Source organism: Polypterus senegalus, chromosome 12 (genome assembly GCF_016835505.1).
Source record: "Polypterus senegalus isolate Bchr_013 chromosome 12, ASM1683550v1, whole genome shotgun sequence".
NCBI classification, from domain to species: domain Eukaryota; kingdom Metazoa; phylum Chordata; class Cladistia; order Polypteriformes; family Polypteridae; genus Polypterus; species Polypterus senegalus.
In genome coordinates, this window is record NC_053165.1 from 42,343,377 (window position 1) to 42,365,873 (window position 22,497).

The 22,497-nt window shown below is 37.4% G+C and overlaps 1 protein-coding gene across 2 annotated transcripts in view; it reads right to left on the reverse strand.

Annotated features, from left to right (window-relative positions):
- Positions 1 to 4,056: 4,056 nt before the first annotated feature.
- The window catches only part of LOC120540315 (constitutive coactivator of PPAR-gamma-like protein 1), an 88,990-nt gene continuing 70,549 nt past the window's right edge, over positions 4,057 to 22,497 (reverse strand). The window contains exons 16-17 of one of the 2 annotated variants that reach the window (XM_039770967.1): positions 14,754 to 14,853; positions 4,057 to 5,992 (exon numbers count right to left, since the gene is read on the reverse strand). In XM_039770967.1, the coding sequence (XP_039626901.1) occupies positions 5,684 to 5,992; positions 14,754 to 14,853 (409 nt within the window). In that variant the 3' untranslated portion in view covers positions 4,057 to 5,683. Of the gene's footprint in view, positions 5,996 to 14,753; positions 14,854 to 22,497 lie in introns of both variants that reach the window. The other variant, XM_039770966.1, reaches the window with a different exon arrangement.

Genomic DNA, 22,497 nt, shown 5'->3' on the forward strand with positions numbered 1-22,497 from the left:
CGTTGGCATTTCAGCTAGTGGCTTGTTCACTGTACAGTCAACCTCCTCTCCAAGGGTTCAACTGTACACGCCATATTTCTTATCCCACTTTCAATTGTTCTTGACTCTGAACCCCAGACCACCCAATCAAAGTCGGAAATGAGCAAGACGACCAATGGAAAATAAACTGGAAGTGCTGCACTTTGGATGGGGAAATGAAAGGAGCGCTTGGTGAAGTTTGGGTGATTAGAAGTAGTGTGAGGAAAATCCCGTAGAGCTCCGTCGATCCTTTCAGTGGCTGGGGTGGGCGGTCTTCTGGGGCTCAGCAGTACGCGTCTGTAGGACCCTCCTAACCCAGTGCTCGGTATGAAGATGTATGTGTGTGCTTAGTTTATTCCAGATGTAAATTACAAGAAAAAAGCAACAAAAACAAGAGAAATCTACTCACTCTGTATATAAAATCCTAAGCCTAAAAGTGCAATGATTTTATGTCACACTTTAAAATTGGCTTATTTTAAAACCTACATATACATGTTTGGTATCATTCTGTTCAGAAGTTATCGAACGTTAATGTGATGTTGTTAGATTTACAGATTCTTATTCTGTTTTTAAATTATAAGGTAAAATATCAAGAAAGTTGTGGTTTTTGTCGGTTAAAACAAATGGATCGTTTATTTAATCTCTAGTAAAGACTCATCGAGCATAGTGGACCTCCGAATACTCCAATCGGTAAGAGAGTAAATATTTTATTTCATGATTCCTACTCCATTAAATCATAATTTTTCTTTTACGTATTTATAGAATTTTGTGATTTGACTCCAATAAATAATTTCTCTTTTGTACATTTTTTTTTTTTACAGATTTTACTAATATTCTGGCCGTAACTGGGGGTTGTCCCCCTAGTAAATAAATAAAGGTAGAAGAGGACGGGTGAATTGCAGCACAAAAACTCCAATCTATTCTACAAAAAGCTTCCTGGTAAACTAAATTGTTCTAAGGAATGGAATGAAAAATGGTTTTGACAGTAAATGTTTGGTTAAGTACACAAGTTATTGGCACGTTGTTTACAAATTTATTTGTTGCTTCCGAGATTTATATATACAAGTGGAACCTCGGTTTACGAGTGTTTTACAAGACAAACAACATTTTTAAATAAATTTTGACTTGATAAACGAGCGATGTCTTGCAATACGAGTAGTATGGATACACTTTGTCTGCTGAGCGTCTTGGTTCTTCTCTCTCGTGAACGCGTCTCTCTCTCTCTTCTCTTGAGGGCAATCGTCTCCTATTCTCCCTCCGAATCTGTGTGCCTCACTCGTATAGTCAACATCCGTATGAGCGAATACCGTTTACTACAGCGTTGTGACTGTGTGTGTGTATGTGCGCGCACGTGTGTGCTGTGAAGTGCGAGTCCCCATTTTGCGCCCCAAAACACGAAGCTGAGTCTCAGTACTTTAACACCAGCTTTATTCAGCTTGAAACAGCAACAGCGCTGTTATTTATTGTACCGGTACCTTTATAATGTTCCTTGTATGACCCATTGACGACAGGCGCTTATAGCATGTCTGCGATCTTTTTGGATGCGATTATACGGCGAACTGCTACAGCGATGGGAGACTGCGATTGCTTTGGGACGCTCTTCTGCGTGTCGTCCTGTTGGGTGGAATCCCACATGAGTTTAGAAACTCACACCAGTCATGACTCTTTATAAAGGTAAAGTGCAGGTTAATTTGTATTATGTATTTTTACTTTATATTTTGTATTAATCATTTTTCTATGAATGGTTTTGGGTTGTGGAACGAATCATCCGAGTTTCTATTATTTCTTATGGGGAAATTCGCTTTGATATATGAGTGCTTTGGATTGCGAGCACGTTTCCGGAACGAATTATGCTCGCAAACCGAGGTTCCACTGTGTATATATATATATATATATATATATATATATATATATATATATATATATATATCTATAGATTTATGTATATATATTTATGTATACACAGTATATAGATACACACATATTGTCACGCATGTGCGAGTAGGAGGCCGCGGATGGACCTTAAGCCACATCAAAAGACGTCCGCCAGCAGGGAGTGGCGGGTACTAACCTTTCTCCTTTGTTTTCCAGGACAAAAGACGCTCCTGTTGCAGCACCCAAGATCGCTTCAGCTTGAGTTGATAAACAGATGGCCGGACATTCTCCTTCAGGATTTTTTGGTAGACAATAGAATTCATGGTTCCATCTATCACAGCAAGCCTTCCAGGTCCTGAAGCAGCAAAACAACCCCAGACCATCACACTACCACCACCATATTTTACTGTTGGTATGATGTTCTTTTTCTGAAATGCGGTTTTCCTTTTACGCCAGATGTAACAGGACATTTGCCTTCCAAAAAGTTCAACTTTTGTCTCATCAGTCCACGAGGTATTTTCCCAAAAGTCTTGGCAATCATTGAGATGTTTCTTAGCAAAATTGAGACGAGCCCTAATGTTCTTTTTGCTTAACAGTGGTTTGCGTCTTGGAAATCTGCCATGCAGGCCGTTTTTGCCCAGTCTCTTTCTTATGGTGGAGTCGTGAACGCTGACCTTAATTGAGGCAAGTGAGGCCTGCAGTTCTTTAGACGTTGTCCTGGGGTCTTTTGTGACCTCTCGGACGAGTCGTCTCTGCGCTCTTGGGGTCATTTTGGTCGGCCGGCCACTCCTGGGAAGGTTCACCACTGTTCCATGTTTTTGCCATTTGTGGATAATGGCTCTCACTGTGGTTCGCTGGAGTCCCAAAGCTTTAGAAATGGCTTTATAACCTTTACCAGACTGATAGATCTCAATTACTTCTGTTCTCATTTGTTCCTGAATTTCTTTGAATCTTGGCATGATGTCTAGCTTTTGAGGTGCTTTTGGTCTACTTCTCTGTGTCAGGCAGCTCCTATTTAAGTGATTTCTTGATTGAAACAGGTGTGGCAGTAATCAGGCCTGGGGTGGCTACGAAATTGAACTCAGGTGTGATACACCACAGTTAGGTGATTTTTAACAAGGGGCAATTACTTTTCACACAGGGCCATGTAGGTTTGGATTTTTTTCTCCTAAATAATAAAAACCATCATTTAAAAACTGCATTTTGTATTTACTTGTGTTATATTTGACTAATGGTTACATGTGTTTGATGATCAGAAACATTTTGTGCGACAAACATGCAAAAGAATAAGAAATCAGGAAGGGGGCAAATAGTTTTTCACACCACTGTATATATACAGTATATGACAGCAACACTCATAACAGTGACAAAACAATTACATTGACAATCATGTTACGTTATTTTTAAAATTTTTCCTTTTCTTTTTCATAACTTCTTTAACACACTACTTCTCCGCTGCGAAGCGCGGGTATTGTGCTAGTTTATTTATTTATATATATATATATATATAGTGTGTGTGTATGTATATTTTTTTTCTTAAAACATAAAAAAAAAAAAAACACATCTTCAATACTTATTTAGAATGTGTAGGTGTAAGACGCTGCACGTTTCCAAACAGAGGGTCACCTTGTGCCTAGCAGCATATGACAGCTAAACTTGACACAAAGGGAGCAGACATCAGCTGTCTTGGTTATTGACTGTAAAATTCAGTTTTTTAACTTAATGTTGCTGTAAACCAAGATTTTTAAATCATTTAAATGTTTTCTTTTAGTACTTACTGACTACTAATTTACGCTTAATGATGCCAAACCCCTCAGTGCTCAAAGGGTTTAGCATTTAAATTGAAGCACACATTAATATTTCAAATGGCTCTTCTTGTTTATTACGTCAGTCAGTCACTTGCACCAGAACTTTTCTTACAAACACATCGAATCAGGGCAGCCTATGCTAGTTTTTATAGTGCTCACCCAGTGGACGCTCCCTCCTGCTTCTGTTGACTTCAAAAAAAATACGCAGCAGGCCCTCACAAACATGGCTTGTCCTGCTGGGCCTAACAATCTGCTCAATCAGAATGATGTAGATTCTTGGTTTTCAAATTTACTGCTTCACTCCTATTTGTAGCCAACCACATGTTGTCCACTTAGAAGTAACTCGCCGTAGCCATTTGTATACTAAAAGAATAGAGACTTTTATTAAGCATTGTAAGTTGCATTCAATAGCCTTCAAGTACATCACATGACAATCCCATCAACACTCGGCCAACCCAACAGTAGTCCATTCTTTTACAATCCATGAGTTTCGGTAGAACTCCTTTCAACTTACATCACAGTAATCTAGTTAGCTTTTGCGGGCAGGGGGTGGGAGGGGGTTTACACTTTATTTCTGATCACTAATGTGCGAGGAAGAGCATCAGGAGGATTAAACGGAAAATAAGATTAACAAGTAGTGATTCTGATTCAGAGTTACAGTAAGTTTGGAAACACTAATAAAACATCAAAATGAGTACAGATTTATTTACTTATGCTAAATTCGTGATGGGAAGGTCAAGCAAACTGCAAACTGATATTCAGCTACCAAAAAAGGGGGCAACATTTTTCCCTTTTTCCCCAAATTCAAAGCTTGTTTCATTTATACTTTTATCAGAGAGATGTTCATTTTTCTAATATGAATGCATAAAACAGCAACAGAGAACAATAATGTATACAATAATGAATACTTCAGGGTTAACATTAATATTCAAAGTGGCTAGATATTTTTTTTGTAAATTTTCTTGAATAAAATGCAACAGAGGTCAATAACGACAAAATTTAAAAGGTTAGAGCAAATCAGTTACTGACTAAACAGTTAACACTTTTCTTATAGGACTAGTACTGATTGTTAAGCCTTTGTAAAATTTTGTAAATGGGCACAGTACCTGTAAGAATGGAGAAAAAGGAGAACATGCATAATAAGTACACACTTCTTAAAAACCATGAACCATGCAGAAAGTTTAGCTGAAACAGTGCTAATGCTCTAAAATTCTGATTTGAGAAACTACATTGTTCAATGATCACGGATGCATGGCATTTCCAGATGCAAAATGGAGCAGAATGCCTCATGTCTTACATCTTTGAAAAGGTAGTTTGCAATTTCACTGATTTTTATATGTATTTAAATTATTTTCTAACACGTTATTTATATAGTGAAATATGATGTGCATTCAGATTGTCAGAATGTAAGCCGCCATTATTCAATCTGCAGGTAATCAATTTGACAATTTATTTTTTTTTTTTTTGCACATTAAAGAAAAAGATAAAGTAAACATGAAAACAGTGATATCCCAAAAGGGCTTATGGTTGTGTGTTACTTCTGTAAATTGTGAAGTCTCAAATAAGCATTTAGTGTGACACAACACAAGTCAATTACAATGGCATATATCTGGTGCCAAGAATCTGAGAACCTAAAAGCACTTAAATCTGTCAAATGAACGCACTTATCTGCTTCATTATTTCCAGAGCAGTTTTGAAACGTTTATGCAGATCATTATTGTCGGGAGTCAAATGCACCTTATGTTCCTAGCATTATGACCGCAACTGGTTTTGTCTTTATTTTGAAATCAAAATAAAAAAGTAACAAAAGACACTACTCTTGCTTAATCATGTTGACACCAAAAGAGGAATTTGAATTTCCAAAGTCCTCATTTTTCTCTTACGGAGAGGAAAAAATGTACTCAACTGTAGGCTTTCCTTCTTTCCAGATATTCCAAAACCTAAACCTTCCATCATCCTTCCCCCTCTCTATAAAAATAGGTTTACTCTTCTTTTTTTAAGACAGACGTGCTCAGAGCTTCGTCTCCGAGATAGGCGCTGTCTGCGTTTAGTGCATTTAAGTGAGCATTTGTATTGCACATTTTAGAGTCATTACTCAAGGCACTTTCAGGCTTGCTGGGAGGTCCAACTTCCCCCGCGTTTCCATTCAAGTGGGAAGCTGCCTTGCCTTCCACTCCATTCTCTGCAAAGTAGCCATCTGAGGACTGGGCAAAAGGCTTGCCTTCTTCAGGCTTGGGCTTTTTTCTTTCTTTGTTTACTTCACATGCTGAGGCAGCATAAGCAGGTCTGCTCTGCTGGAGAAAAACAGAGAAATATTACAATCTTGACATTACAATATTCAATTCTTCCTCTTCTCTCACCCTACTCCACAATGAAAGCTGAAACACAGTTCCCCTACTATGCATTAGCTCTTTTTGTGCATAATATTAAATCAAAATGTTGCTGCCCAGAGTCACACCCCACAGTGTAAACATTGACAAGGAACTCTGAAGACAAACCCTGAACAAATCAAGCTGTTAAAGCCAAAGATTACACTAAACCAAAGTATTAGTGGACACATTTAATCCGGTACATAACTAGAAAAGGACTTTTTCAAAGTTTGTAAATGTAAAATTTAACAAGCGAGAGGGAAAATTTCTGCAGTGAGAAAGTCTGTGAACCCCTCAAGCATTACCTGTATCCTTGCATAAGTCTTAACTAAAATGTGATCTGATTTTCAGTATCCTATTAACGGACAAGAACCTGATTAAACAAAAAATGTACACACACGGTTCATGTCTTTACTGAACGCCATCACACACTCATTCCATTTACTTGCAGTCTGAACCTTTAGATTTAGTAACTGGTGGCATCCTCTTTAGTGGCTAGGCTTCAGCTAAATATTTTCTATACCCTATGATACATCTTACTAATACTTTTGCTAATATGTTGTAAATTTCTTTCCAAGTATATTATCAATATGGCCCATATTTTGTAAAGATTCAGTTTATGAATAGCCACCTTAACACACTCTTGTAGAATTTGCAAGTACAATGCAGAGTTGTTCTCTCAATTATTGAAGCCCATCTGCATTCTAAGCCTACAAAGCAGTCTCAGATATACACATGAATGTAGTGATATTTTTTGGTTAAAATTCAGTTTTTGTCTTCTCCTATTTATAATATTTCTCTTTCACACACACAGTCATCTGCAAGTGAGAACATGACACACTGATCTACCATGCATACAACTACTGCTAATGACCACTGATTTTTGCCATCACAAGAGATCGACACTTTTTTTGGCAACTGTGGGATATTGAAATGTCTACTCCTGAGATGTATATGATAATGCAGAATTTTTATCCTTTGTCATTATCTTCCTGATAGTGGATTAATGTCTGAAATTTAAAAAAAAAAAAAAAAGAAGGTTTTGTAGCCTTCTCCAGAGCAGCAACCTCACTTTTTTACCCACTGAAGCGCTATATTTTAGCCAAGATTTACATATGGTTTTTCAGCAAAGATAGTGATTGTTGCACCAATGTACCAGAAACATTAAAAACGGATTTGTGTGCTTTATTTACAAAATCAGATTAATTAGACCTTGAAAAGCAATCAAAACATCATTGACCGCCCCAGGATAGACATTCAACTACATACTTCACCATTGAACCCTTTAGAATTACCTGGATTACTAACATTAAGTATTCTAAAAATCCGGTCTGATCTTCAACAAAGTCAAAGTAATAGATAACAAAATCTGCTTAGACTAATAATACTAAATGGTATAAACTACCATAAACAACAATATTTCTTGAAGACCCTTTTTGAACATTCAAAGTCAATGTATTTGAACCTCTAGCAATGACTTCTACAAAGCCTAGCTGAAGGCAATAAGATTAAGGTAGCAGGAACTGGCCAGCCCTAAAAAACAACTATGGTTATGGGTAAAGGCTTCTCTTTTCAATTAAGATCCATGTATGAGAACCAAGCCCTGGTCAAAAGAAGTAAAACTGTAGAGATGTATAAATTTAGAACGTTTTTATAAAGGCCTGAGTGCTCAACTGTCAATAGCAGGGAGTTAAATTCAACACTCATTGGCCAGATCCTGCCCTTGAACCTTTTCAAAGTGGCCAGCTTCATCAGTACTCAAATCATTACTAAATATGGCCAGCAAAAACCATCAGTTAAAAAAAAAAAAAAAATTAAAAAAAATTACAATCTAACGTGTTTTATATTTATGAAAGCAATCTATATAAAGTACCTGGATTACATTTACACTTGGCATTAGAATGCATATTAAGTACATAGCATATGGCAGCTATTAATCTATAGTTAAAATGGAATCTGGCTGCTACTGCCACTCATTTTTTAAAGCTGTGCAGGTGTCAGGACTGGCCACACTTCCATGGCTTACTTGATTCCTGCCACTGCATTTACACAATTCTTTTGTTTTTCCCATTGATTTGGCTTTGCATTTCTACTCATGTTAATTGTGATTGCTAGATGCTGGTGACTGTTGTATTCCAACACCTAAAACCTCAACCTAAATGTGAAACATGTTAGAGGGAGCATTCATGGTTTGAGCCTACTGTGTTACCTCAGGGCCTGCACATCTTGCTACTGTAGAAGGAAAAACAAATATAAAATTATATCAGAAAGTTTTACATAAAAATATCAGGGTAGTTAGTGGTCTGTCACCTGAAGCTTAACAGAACTGGGTGAAGAAACAAGAAAATGACCAGAGAAATACATGAGTAAATAAACAGAATGGCCTAAACATACACAATTTGTTCCAGAATGACCTAATCGGAGTCCAGATCTCAATTCAATTCAGATAAGGACCCGAAGAAAGCTGTTCATGCAAGGAATTCCAGAAATATAAAATAACTGAAACAGTTTTGTAATGAGTAATTGTTCTAAAATTCCACCTAACTGTTGTATGAGTCTAACCAGCAGCTACCGGAAACATTTGGTGGAGGTAATTGCTGCTAAAGGAGAAGCTACCAGTTTCTAAATACAAGGGCTCATATATTTTCTCTAGGCTGGATTGTGAATGTCTTAACAACGTACATGACTGCACTGACAAAATTTTCTCTTAGTATAACACTTCACACAATCTGCTTATGAAGCCTTATTCTGTCACATAAAATCTATTTTATTTCTACTTATTATTATGTTGCTTGGTTTTCCATTTTACTATGCATGCTTGATTTTATGCTTTCACTTTTTATACAGTCATATGAAAATGTTTGAGAACTCCTCTCAGTCTGTATAATAATTTACTCTCCTTTCAACAAAAAAGATAACAGTGGTATGTCTTTCATTTCCTAGGAACATCTGTGTACTGTGGTATTTTCCGAACAAAGATTTTTAGTGAAGCAGTATTTAGTTGTATGAAATTAAATCAAATGTGAAAAACTGGCTGTGCAAAAATTTGTGTCCCCTTGTAATTTTGCTGATTTGAATGCCTGTCACTGCTCAATACTGATTACTTGCAACACGAAATTGGTTTAATTAGCTCGTTAAGCCTTGAACTTCACAGACAGTTGTATCCAATCATGAGAAAAGATATTTAAGGTGGTCAATTGCAAGCTGTGCTTCCCTTTGACTCTCCTCTGAAGAGTGACGGACAGCATGGGATCCTCAAAGCAACTCTCAAAAGATCTGAAAACAAAGATTGTTCAGTATCATGGTTTAGGGGAAGGCTACAAAAAGCTCTCTCAGAGGTTTAAACTGTCAGTTTCAACTGTAAGGAATGTAATCAGGAAATGGAAGGCCACAGGCACAGTTGCTGTTAACCCAGCATGTCTGGCAGGCCAAGAAAAACACAGGAGTGGCATATGCGCAGGATTGTGAGAATGGTTACAGACAACCCACAGATCACCTCAAAGACCTGCAAGAACACCTTGCTGCAGATGGTGTATCTGTACATCGTTCTGCAATTCAGAGCAATTTGCACAAAGAACATCTGTATTGCAGGGTGATGAGAAAGAAGCCCTTTCTGCACTCACGCCACAAATAGAGTCGCTTGTTGTTTGCAAATGCTCATTTAGACAAGCCAGATTCATTTTGGAACAAAGTGCTTTGGACTGATGAGACAAAAATTGAGTTATTTGGTCATAACAAAAAAGTGCTTTGTATGGTAGAAGAACAACACCACATTCCAAGAAAAGCACTTGCTACCTACTGTCAAATTTGGTGGAGGTTCCATCATGCTGTGGGGCTGTGTGGCTAGTTCAGGGACTGGGGCCCTTGTTAAAGTTAAGGGTCGCATTAATTCAACCCAATATCAACAAATTCTTCAGGATAATGTCCAAGCATCAGTCACAAAGTTGAAGTTATGCAGGGGTTGGATATTCCAACAAGACAATGACCCAAAACACAGGGAGAAGCACAATGTTCTGGAATGGCCGTCACAGTCCCCTGACTTGAATATCATCAGAAATCTATGGGATGATTTGAAGCAAGCTGTCCATCTCTGCAGCCATCAAATTTAACTGAACTGGGGAGATTCTGTATGGAAGAATGGTCAGAAATACCTCCATCCAGAATCCACATACTCATCAAAGGCTATAGGAGGCATCTAGAGGATGTTATATTTGCAAAAGAAGGCTCAACTAAGTATTGATGTAATATCTCTGTTGAGGTGCCCAAATTTATGCACCTGTCTAATTTTGTTATGATGCATATTGCATATCTATCTATCTCTCTATTATAAAAAAAAATCCTGGAGAGAAACACTATGGTGTCGAGACTGTCGTGAAGGGTCTCATGAAGATCACAGAAGACACTTAAATGACCGGCGAGACTAGAGAGACTGGCCACGGAGCATCTCACGAGGACCTTAAACATGAGACTTTGTGCCAAGAGATTGACCCAGGACTGTCTCACGATGACGCAGAACATGAGGTTCTTGCAAGACACACCTTACTTACAAATAAATAAGAGCAAGAGCAGCCAGCAACACACTCAGTCGTGTATTGGCATTGAGCGCACACAGATCCAGGGCTCTCAGCACATATAAAGCGTATAAGGACAATACGTTATAAATGAAACGTAGACGACTAAGCGAAGAAGAAAGCAGCGCGGAGAAAGAGACTCAAAAGCATTGCAGAGACAAAAAAGAAAAAGAATAATCTAGGTGCAAATTCAGAAAATAAGGAAAGTAATTATCAGCCCAGAACAAGTGGAATTGAAAAAAAAGCACTTACAATCCGGACGTTGGCGCTATACACATGCAGAGCAGGTTACAGATTATGAAAGCAGTGGAATTTGAACGGCTCAAAAAAAAAAAAGTTAGTGCGATACACATGTGGAGAAAGTTAAAGAATATGAAAGTAGGAAAATAAGAAAGTATAAAAAAAAATTAAAAAAGTAAAGATTGCAGTAGCAATTATTACTCGAAATTATCACTCGAAAAAGGAAAAATAATCACCACAGACAAGGTGTCATTGAGAAAAAAAGCAGGACAAAGCGAGGTCAGAAATAAAAGAGTAGAAAACAAAGTAAAACGTCATAAAGAAGTTAAAAAAACAAGGGGGCCAATCACATGTAGAACAGATTGGAGATAATAAAAACTGGAATTCAAGAGACTCACAAAAAACGTAGTTGTGAAACACATGCAGAGCAAGATACAGAATATGCAAGCAGAAAAAAATGACAGTGTCAAAAAAAGAAAGTAAACATCACATTAGCACAAAGAAAGAGAAATTATTACTTGGACAAATAACGAAAAGTCAAATAGAGATTAAATATATGGACACAGGTGATATGTCAGAAGTATGTAAATATTGTAAGGCTTTGAAGTTTAAGTCAGAGAATTTCAAAAATGGAGTTTACCTCACATGCATTTATTGGTTACTTTGCAAAAAAAATTATTAACTGCTGATGATGTATATTGTTTTTTGTTTGTGCTGAAATTCCAAACAGAGAAACCTATCCTTAATTATGGTACAAAGTCATTAAACACGTCTCACTGACCTCATTTAAGATTTAGCATATTGGGACTTGAAAGATTCCAAATATTGTTTTTACATAAGTTCTGAATTAAAAGTGAAACCAATGAAATAGCAACAATTCAAAGAAAAACAAAAACCTTTAAAGTGTGTTTCTCGGAAAACCAAACACAGGGGTTGGCGAGCGAAGCCCCCTAGTTTTCTGTTACTCCAATAAACTTAATGTTACTGCTGGACTGCTACTGTTTCCATAAGGCATGTTATACAGGGTGGGCCATTTATATGGATACACCATAATAAAATGGGAATGGTTGGTGATATTAACTTCCTGTTTGTGACACATTAGTATATGTGAGGGGGGGAAACTTTTCAAGATGGGTGGTGACCATGGTGGCCATTTTGAAGTCAGCCATTTTGGATCCAACTTTTGTTTTTTCAATAGGAAGAGGGTCATGTGACACATCAAACTTATTGGGAATTTCACAAGAAAAACAATGGTGTGCTTGGTTTTAACGTAACTTTATTCTTTCATGAGTTATTTACAAGTTTCTGACCACTTATAAAATGTGTTCAATGTGCTGCCCATTGTGTTGGATTGTCAATGCAACCCTCTTCTCCCACTCTTCACACACTGATAGCAACATCGCAGGAGAAATGCTAGCACAGGCTTCCAGTATCCGTAGTTTCAGGTGCTGCACATCTCGTATCTTCACAGCATAGACAATTGCCTTCAGATGACCCCAAAGATAAAAGTCTAAGGGGGTCAGATCAGGAGACCTTGGGGGCCATTCAACTGGCCCACGACGACCAATCCACTTTCCAGGAAACTGTTCATCTAGGAATGCTCGGACCTGACACCTATAATGTAGTGGTGCACCATCTTGCTGGAAAAACTCAGGGAACGTGCCAGCTTCAGTGCATAAAGAGGGAAACACATCATCATGTAGCAATTTCGCATATCCAGTGGCCTTGAGGTTTCCATTGATGAAGAATGGCCCCACTATCTTTGTACCCCATATACCACACCATACCATCAATTTTTTGTTCCAACAGTCTTGGAGGGATCTATCCAATGTGGGTTAGTGTCAGACCAATAGCGGTGGTTTTGTTTGTTAACTTCACCATTCACATAAAAGTTTGCCTCATCACTGAACAAAATCTTCTGCGTAAACTGAGGGTCCTGTTCCAATTTTGTTTTGCCCATTCTGCAAATTCAGTTCGCCGATCTGGGTCATCCTCATTGAGATGCTGCAGTAGCTGGAGTTTGTAAGGGTGCCATTTGTGAGTAGCTAATATCCGCCGAAGGGATGTTCGACTAATGCCACTCTCCAGTGACATGCGGCGAGTGCTACGCTGTGGGCTCTTGCTGAATGAAGCTAGGACAGCCACTGATGTTTCTTCATTAGTGACAGTTTTCATGCGTCCACATTTTGGCAAATCCAACACTGAACCAGTTTCACGAAACTTAGCAAGCAGTTTGCTAACTGTAGCATGGGAGATGGGTGGTCTCGTAGGGTGTCTTGCATTGAAATCTGCTGCAATGACCCGGTTACTGCGTTCACCAGACATCAACACAACTTCTATCCGCTCCTCACGTGTTAACCTCTGCGACATGTCAATGGCTGTAAACAAAGAGAAACTTGTAAATAACTCATGAAAGAATAAAGTTATGTTAAAACCAAGCACACCATTGTTTTTCTTGTGAAATTCCCAATAAGTTTGATGTGTCACATGACCCTCTTCCTATTGAAAAAAACAAAAGTTGGATCCAAATTGGCCTACTTCAAAATGGCCACCATGGTCACCACCCATCTTGAAAAGTTTCCCCCCTCACATATACTAATGTGCCACAAACAGGAATATCACCAACCATTCCCATTTTATTAAGGTGTATCCATATAAATGGCCCACCCTGTACATTAAAAGGAAGTTGCTACTTTGAAAGCTCAGCCAATGATAAACAAAAATCCAAAGAATTAAGAGGAGTTTCCAAACTTTTTCATATGACTGTATGTGTGTGAGGAAGTATTATTTGGGATTTGTCAGCAGAAAGTTGGAGAAAATTATTTTTTTGTGAGGAAAAAAGTGGGCAAAGTTGCACATTAAACACTGATTGGTCCACTGAACCAAAACACTGCTATCATAAAGTTATAAAAAGCATTACCACACCCTAGAAAATCACAACCACTGGAGCCCAGTCAAACTGGACCAAGGCAAATACAGAATACAGTAGCTAGATTATGGGACTTTAAAATTGTGGTCCTCTGTAACCTATCACCCTTCAAACATTTGAGCTATCTCCTGTGTTTATGAAATCGAAAAAGCAAAACCAATGAACATCATGTTCACTTACACCATAGCAAATGTTCTTCTTACTTTATTTTTAATTTGCGTACAGGAGAGTAACCAAGTACATCCTTATATTAAAGGCTGTGCCCTACTCAAACTGACCAAGAGTACTGAACAGAGAAGGCATATATGTGCATTTGATTCAGGTTTTCTATATTTCAAAGGCTACTGATAAAGTTTTACTCATAATTTTACAAGCTAAAAAATGAAGGACTGTACAAAAAAGTGCCTTAAGAAATTTGTTTCAGAAGCAGAAATATAGAACAACCCAGAGTTGTGAAGATAAAATTTTAATGCCTTTTCAAACACCTTGATTAGATACTAGGTCAAAATATGTTTAACTGGCCAAATTAGTTGACTTAAATCTCCCTCCCTTTTATTTTTGCAGATGCTATAACATAGGTCAGTTTAGTGATTACTGGATGATAATGATTACTGTTTTTAAGTTTTTTTATGCATGATTTCTAATAAATAACCATTTATAGGTGATTACTAGAATGAAAGTAATACATAAACAGCAGTTAAAAATTTCACTAAATTTAAATCAGTATCAAGTTAACATTTTGTAGTAAGCAGGAGGAAAATCGCAACTGATTTTCTAAGGATGGCTGAAAATATCCTGTCACATTTTCAATTATGTGGTGGTACCTGAATTCTGCATGTGGAAACAGGAAAAAAGCTTGAGTCTCCTCCATCCATATAGCATGCCTGGCATGCCCATTAGTGTAAAGGATTAGAACCTGCACTACTGTAAATACGCCACTCACCTGGTATGCCCCCTGATTTTTGAAGCCTCTGCTGTGGTGGTATTTAGCCCCTCGTCCAAAAGTCCTAATAACAGGAGTTGAGATGACACCTCGTGGCCGCCTACAAAAAAAGTTCCAGAATTAGTAAAGATTTGCAAAGAAAGAAAGAAAGAATAGTTTCTTTGCATAACCCTTTAAAACAGCAGTCAGCAACTTATGAGCAAATAAATTCAAAAATCTCATATACAGTTGGCCCTTGTTTATCTCGGTTAATCAGTTCCAGACTCTACCTCGATGAATTAATTTCTGCTAAGTAGGATTCTTTATTTATAAATCAATATGTTTCACAGTTAGAGCATAGAAAACCTGTTTACGGCCTTCTAAATACGTTTTTTAACATTATTAGAGCCCTCTAAACATGAAGGTGAAAATCCGCAAAGTAAAAACCATATGTTTATATTGTTATTTTAATATTGACACACTTGGGTCACAGATATGCACAGAAACACAGGAGGTTGTAGAGACAGGGACTTTAAAACATTGCAAACAACCATTTGCCTCTTTTTCAAAAGTTTAAACTGTGCTCCATGACAAAACAGAGATGACAGTTCCGTCTCACAATTAAAAGAATGCAAACATATTTTCCTCTTCAAAGAAGTGCGTGTCAGGAGCAGAGAATGTCAGAGAGAGAGAGAGAGAGAGAGAGAGAGAGAGAGAGAGAGAAGCAAACAATCAAAAATCAATACGTGCTGTTCGGGCTTTTAAGTATGCGAAGCACCCCGGGGGAAGCATATCATATTATCATTGAGGAGTTTTATTTAATACGTAATACGTGCAATGATTGGGTAGCTTCTCAGCCATCTGTCAATAGTGTCCCTTGTATGAAATCAACTAAGGAAGCATGTACCATAAATTAAAAGACCCATTGTCCGCAGAAATCTGTGAACCAGCGAAAAATCTGTGATATATATTTAGATATGCTTACATATAAAATTCGAAATGGAGTAAATCTGCGAAAGTTGAAGTGCTATATAGCGAGGGATCACTGTATATTATATATATTAAAAAGTACAAGAACATACATAAACATTCTCAAATCCACTTAATATAAATCAGGGCAATGGGAGTGGAATTACAAGGGGTGGAATTTGTAAGATGTAACATTCTTTGTTCACACTTTACAGTATAGATACATGCAATTGTGCTCTTAAGTTTACATACCCTGGCAGAATCTGTGAAATAGTGTCCATTATTTGGAAAATATAAGCAACTAGCAGAATACCCGCGTTTCACAGCGGAGAAGTAGTGGGTTAAAGAAGTTATGAAAAAGAAAAGAAAAAACTTTAAAAATAACATAACATGATTGTTAATGTAATTGTTTTGTCATTGATATGAGTGTTGTTGTCATATCTACAGATATATATATATATATATATATATATATATATATATAGCACAAAATACCCGAGCTTGGCAGCAGAGAAGTAAAATGAAAAGGAAACATTTTAATAATAACGTAACATGATTGACAATGTAATTGTTTTGTCACTGTCATGAGTGTTGCTGGTATATATATATATATATATATATATATATATATATATATATATATATATATATATATATATATATATATATATATATATATACATACATACATACATACATACATAGTGTACATATATACACACACACATATACTATGGGGTGCCAAACAGGCAAATACATTGATTTTGTGAATATATAAAGTCGGCGTCAGAATATATAAAGTCAAAACTTGAATATATAAAGTCATTCCCAAATATATAAAGTCAAAAGTTGAATATATAATGTCATCGCTGGAATATATAAAGTCAAAACCTGAATATATAAAGTCAGCACTGGAATACAGTAATCCCTCCTCGATTGCGGGGGTTGTGTTCCAGACCCCCCCGCGATAGGTGAAAATCCGCGAAGTAGAAATCATATGTTTGTATGGTTATTTTTATATATTTTGAGCCTTTAGAAACTCTCCCACACTGTTTATAAATATTCTATGCACACAGTTATACAGTAAACCCTTGTTTATCGCAGTTAATCCGCTCCAGACAGAGAAATGAATTTCCACAAAGTAGGATTCTTTATTTATAAATATTTTCGCAGTTAGAGCATAGAAAACCTGTTTACGACTTTCTAAATACGATTTTAACATTATTAGAGCCCTCTAGACATGAAATAACACCCTTTAGTCAAAAGTTTAAACTGTGCTCCATGACAAGAGAGAGATGACAGTTCTTTCTCACAATTAAAAGAATGCAAACATATCTTCTCTTCAAAGGAGCGCCATCAGGAGCAGAGAATATCAGAGAGAGAGAGAAAAGTAAACAAAAATCAATAGGGCCGTTGTGCTTTTAAGTAAGCGAAGTACCGGCGATAAAGCCGCCGCAGTGAAGGGATCAATGTGAAGGTAGTCTTTTCAGCATTTTTTAGAGGAGCGTCCATATCTTCTAAGCAAACAGCCTCTGTGCAAACAGCCTCTCTGCTTACACCCCCTCCATCAGGCGCAGAGAAAAGCAAACAATCAAAAATCAATACGGGCTGTTAGAGCTTTGAAATGTGCAAACGTATATCATTGAGGAGTTTTATTTAATATTTAATACGTGCTCTGATTGGGTAGCTTCTCAGCCATCCGCCAATAGCGTCCCTTGCATGAAATCAACTGGGCAAACAAACTGAGGAAGCGTGTACCATAAATTAAAAGACCCATTGTCTGCAGAAATCCGCGAACCAGCGAAAAATCCGTGATACGTATTTAGATATGCTTACATTTAAAATCTGCGATAGAGTGAAGCCGCGAAAGTCGAAGCGCGATATAGCAAGGGATTACTGTATATAAAGTCAAAACCTGAATGTATAAAGTCAGCGTCGGAATTTATAAAGTCATTCCTGATTGTATAAAGTCAGCATTGGAGTATATAAACTCACGACTGAATATATAAAGTGAAAGTCAATATCTATTGATTGAAACGACTCTGAACTGAACTAAGTTAACAAAAACGTATTCAGAAAAATAAATTAAAAAACACTGTTCGGTTAATGTTTTGAAAATGATGCATGTGCCCTGCCCAGCGCCCAGTGTTGGCAGGGATTGGCCAGCGCTGACTTTATATATTCCAGCGCTTACTTTATATATTCCGAAATATTCCAACGCCGTCTTTATATACTCAGGTTTTGACTTTATATATTTGGGAATGACTTTATATATTCAAGTTTTGACTTTATATATACACTGACGCTGACTTTACATATTCAAGTTTTGACTTTATATAGTTAAATTTAGTCATCATTGCAAAACTTTTTCTTTACCATAGAAATTTAAAGACTAAATTCAACTTCCATTCCTAACAAAGATATTTCTGGCGACTAAATAGAACCTACTTATATCCAAATTCGAGCTATTGAGCTGTCGCCTGCCTGCCTGAATAAGTCACCCTCGCTTCGCTCTTACTTTTTTACCGTTCATTGAATCATGGCTTGTGGCGGAAAAATTATAAAATGGCAGGAGGATTACACCGAGTATGGCTTTACCAAAACAATTATTTGTGGCGAATCGATTATTCATAAAGCTTCAATTGGTGATCTGTTTTTCTGTGTTAACCTCATATTTTTTCATACTTCTTCTCAAACCAAGGGGGTGCGAGGGTAAAATGAATCGGTAAGCGCTGATCAATGTAATCGGTGTACCAGGAAATCATGCATTGACAGAAGTTCCCCTTTGCTTGTAATGCAAAGTGTGATTAAATGCGTGATTTTTTAACGCATTACGGAGCACATGCATCGAAGCTTCTCAGCTGTGCTTGTGCTAAGAAAAGGAAACATTTTAAAAATAACGTAACACTATTGTCAATGTAACCTTTTGTAAGTAGCGCCTGGAGGATTCAGTGTGGAAAAACTGTAGAGACAGCGTGTGTATTAACTTGTGGATTTTTCTGTGAGTATTTGGTGGCAGCGTCACAAAGTCGCTTCCGTAACACTGCGTTAGCTGCGGAGCTCAGCTCAGAGCGAAATGAGGTGAATGGGAGGGGAGATGATGACGTGACTCCTCCACCCACCTTAACTGTCAATCCCCCACAAACACAGTCTCGGAATTTGCATAAGCACAGCCCTTCACCTGCAATTTGAACTTATTTACAAAGTGATCAAAACTCTCGTTTATATCCTGCGTCCTCTCATTAAACTTGTATCCCACATTACCCGTGGGCATGACAAACGCCAGCGGCAGCCTGTCTATGAACTTAATTTAAACTTTAGGTTTACACCGTGCTTTGTTTCGAAGTAGCAGCACTCATGAATATGGTTGTATATGTCACTCGCTCGCTTCTTATTGTTTCGCTGCCTTCTCAATTGTATAATACATGTTTTCTTCAGCGCTTTTTGGAGCTCTTCCTGGTTTTCTACGTACTGCGTTGACAGTCAGTTCACGTGATTATGCGGGAGGCGTGATGATGTCACACGAAACTCCGCCCCCCACGGCTTGCGAGTTCAACTCCATTACAGCATATGGAGAAAAATATCTTCCAGTTATGACCATTACGCGTAGAATTTCGAAATGAAACCTGTCCAACTTTTGTAAGGAAGCTGTAAGGAATGAGCCTGCCAAATTTCAGCCTTCTACCTACACGGGAAGTTGGAGAATTAGTGATGAGTCAGTGAGGGCTTTACCTTTTATTAGTATAGATCATGCAGAAAGCTTTCCTTATTTGTTAGGGAGTGTGCTCATGTGAGGCAATTTATCACATAATTATGTGAGCCCTTTTTAAACCATAATGATAACTGAAATCATCCAAATGGGCCTGATCAATTTTACATACCCTTGAATGTTGGGGCTGGTAATATACACACACAAGTTCAAATTAAGGGAAATTAAGGGTAATTAAGGTAACCTCTTTAAATGTAATCCGTGTCTTGTGTATAAATAGTTGATTTAAATTCATGCAGAACTGCACTGAATTTGCTAGATACCAAGCCATGGGGATAACAAAAAAACTGCCAAAGGACCTGCGAGAAAAGATTGTTATGATGTATAATATGAAGCATATAGGATATAAAAAGGATATCCGGAGATCTGAAAATGCCTAGAAGTAGTGTTTACACTCTGATAAAAAAGTGGAAAGTTTGGGGTTCTGTTATTGCCAAGCCACAGTCAGGTAGACCAACCAAGATTTCAGCCACAACTGCCAGGATCATCTGTCAAGCTGTCAAGAAAAAACTCACAAGCCACTTCAGCCGATATACACTCTTCTCTGTAAACAAATGGTGTTGCTGTTTCAAGAAGCACAATTATGAAGTACTTGAACAAAAATGGACTGCACAGATGAGTTGCAAGAAAAAAGCCATACTATGCCAATGCCACAAAACAACCCACTTACTATATGCCAAACAGCACCTAGACAAGTCTCGAAACTTCTGGAAAAAAGTCCTTTGGGACCAAAATTGAGCTTTATGGTCACAACCTTAAACATTATGTTTGGAGAGGATGCAACAAGGCCCATGAGTTAAACTACACCATCCCTACTGTGAAGCATGGAGGTGGATATCTAATGTTCTGGGGGGTGTGAGCTACAGTGGCACAGGAAACTTAGTGAAAATTGATGGCAAGATGAATGCAGCATGTTACGGAAAAAAATTGGAGGACAACTTGCATTTATCAGTCTGGAAGCTGTGCATGTCATGCACTTGGATCTTAATAAATGACAATGATCTAAAACACATGGCCAAGTTGACCCTTCGGTGGCTACGGTAGAAAAAAAGTGCTGAAGTGGCCATCACAGTCTCCTGACCTCAATTTCATTGAGCCACTTTGGGGAGATCTAAAACGTGCAGTTCATATAAGGCACCCCAAGAATTTACGGGACCTGGGAGCTTTTCGCTAAGAAGAATGGGCAGCTGTACCACCTGAGAAAGTCAAGGGCTTCATTCAGAACCATCACAAAAGACTGCATGCCATCTTTGATGCTATAAGGGGCAATAAACAGTAATAAGAACTAAAGGTGTGCAAACTTCTGAACAGGGACTACCTCATTATTTTCCTTATTACCATGTTTTGTTTAATGGTTCTGCTGTTCTATGAAGCTTTATAGTTTAATTTGGACTCCACTAAAAGTAAACAAAATTACTTTTGCCTAATCAGTCATCTTTTCTCTAAAGTATTGTACATATCTTATAAATTCTGCCTCAATATGTAAACTTATGAGTACAATTGTATATTTTATTTATATAGTATTAAAATATTATATATATATAATATATAAAATATTACTCTGAAGTAATGAGGTTAACTGAAATAAACACTTTACGTTTGCATAACCAAATACAAAATGTCTTAAAGTGACCAACAATAATCTCACGCACTAATTTAGTAAAACAATTTAGTGAACCATTCTGTGCTGATTTTAAAGGTTGCCTATCATATTAAGCTGCCTAACGGCCGCAGCCAAAAATCTAAAAAGAAAGATTGCGATTTCCAGGGTTCAAAGTGCCGCCTCAACTAGTTAATGTAAAAATGCACACAATAAACTGAATCCGTAGACCAAAACAAAACAAAAGGATCAGGTTCGTTTGTAGATGCCAAGGAAAAGGAGATACGTGACCATTGCCACTCGATTAACAAAAGCTAGAGCAGCTCCTCCATTTTCCCTATTTTTTTTTTTTTGAATAAAAAAAACAAGTCTTAGTGCTGCCAGAAAACTATCCAGTCAGAGAAAAAACACTCATATAATTGGGTGCCATGAGAATGCTGAATGTAATAATGCAAGCATATTTCACAAAACAAAAAAATGTGTGCAGCTATTTTTCCACAAATTGCAGTACTATGCTCTAAATGTAGAGAGATGCCACAAAGAATATATGTCAAAATCCTACACCATTCAACCACGACCAAAAACACATACACTAAGGTTCCTCAGCTGTGGATAGACTGATAGTCCTTAATGATGCTGGGAAGAATTTGAATCTCTTTTTTAAAGAAAAAAATAATTGTACTCCTGGATTTTTCTCCAAGCACAGCCCAAAACAGAAGAAGATGCACCCTGTTTCTAAACAAGCCTGTAAGGCAGGTTTATAATTTTTCCTTATTTATCCTTCTCTTTTGAAGATTATAGATGGTTCACCATCCATGATCTCTGATGATTTGAAGCAAGCCCTGGAAACAATCAACACTTTCACTTTGTTGGCCTAAAATGGCAACCAGTGTCACCTTCATTAAGACATTCACTGTTTTACCTGGCTGTACCCTTAGATCACGAAATGGTAACATCTTCCTGTTCTGCTTTCACTAAATGTCCTCAACTTATTCTCTGCATGAAGATCTTGACCACATCTTTAATGGAGGGGACATACTACTTAAAGGAATCTATTTTGTTTTGCTATGTAGTTATTTACTGAGCCTTTATATTTGCTTACTTTTAAGAAATCACTCATTGCAAAGGGCTAACAACACTGGCCTCCCTTCTCCCAAAAAATCTGCATAAATATTAACCTACAGTGTATATCATGTGCTTGTAGATATACAGTGGGTACGGAAAGTATTCAGACCCCCTTCAATTTTTCACTCTGTTATATTGCAGCCATTTGCTAAAATCATTTAAATTAATTTTTTCCCTCATTAATGTAAGCACAGCACCCCATATTGACAGACAAAAAAAAATAATTTTTGAAATTGTTGCAGATTTATTAAAAAAGAAAAACTGAAATATCACATGGTCCTAAGTATTCAGACCCTTTGCTC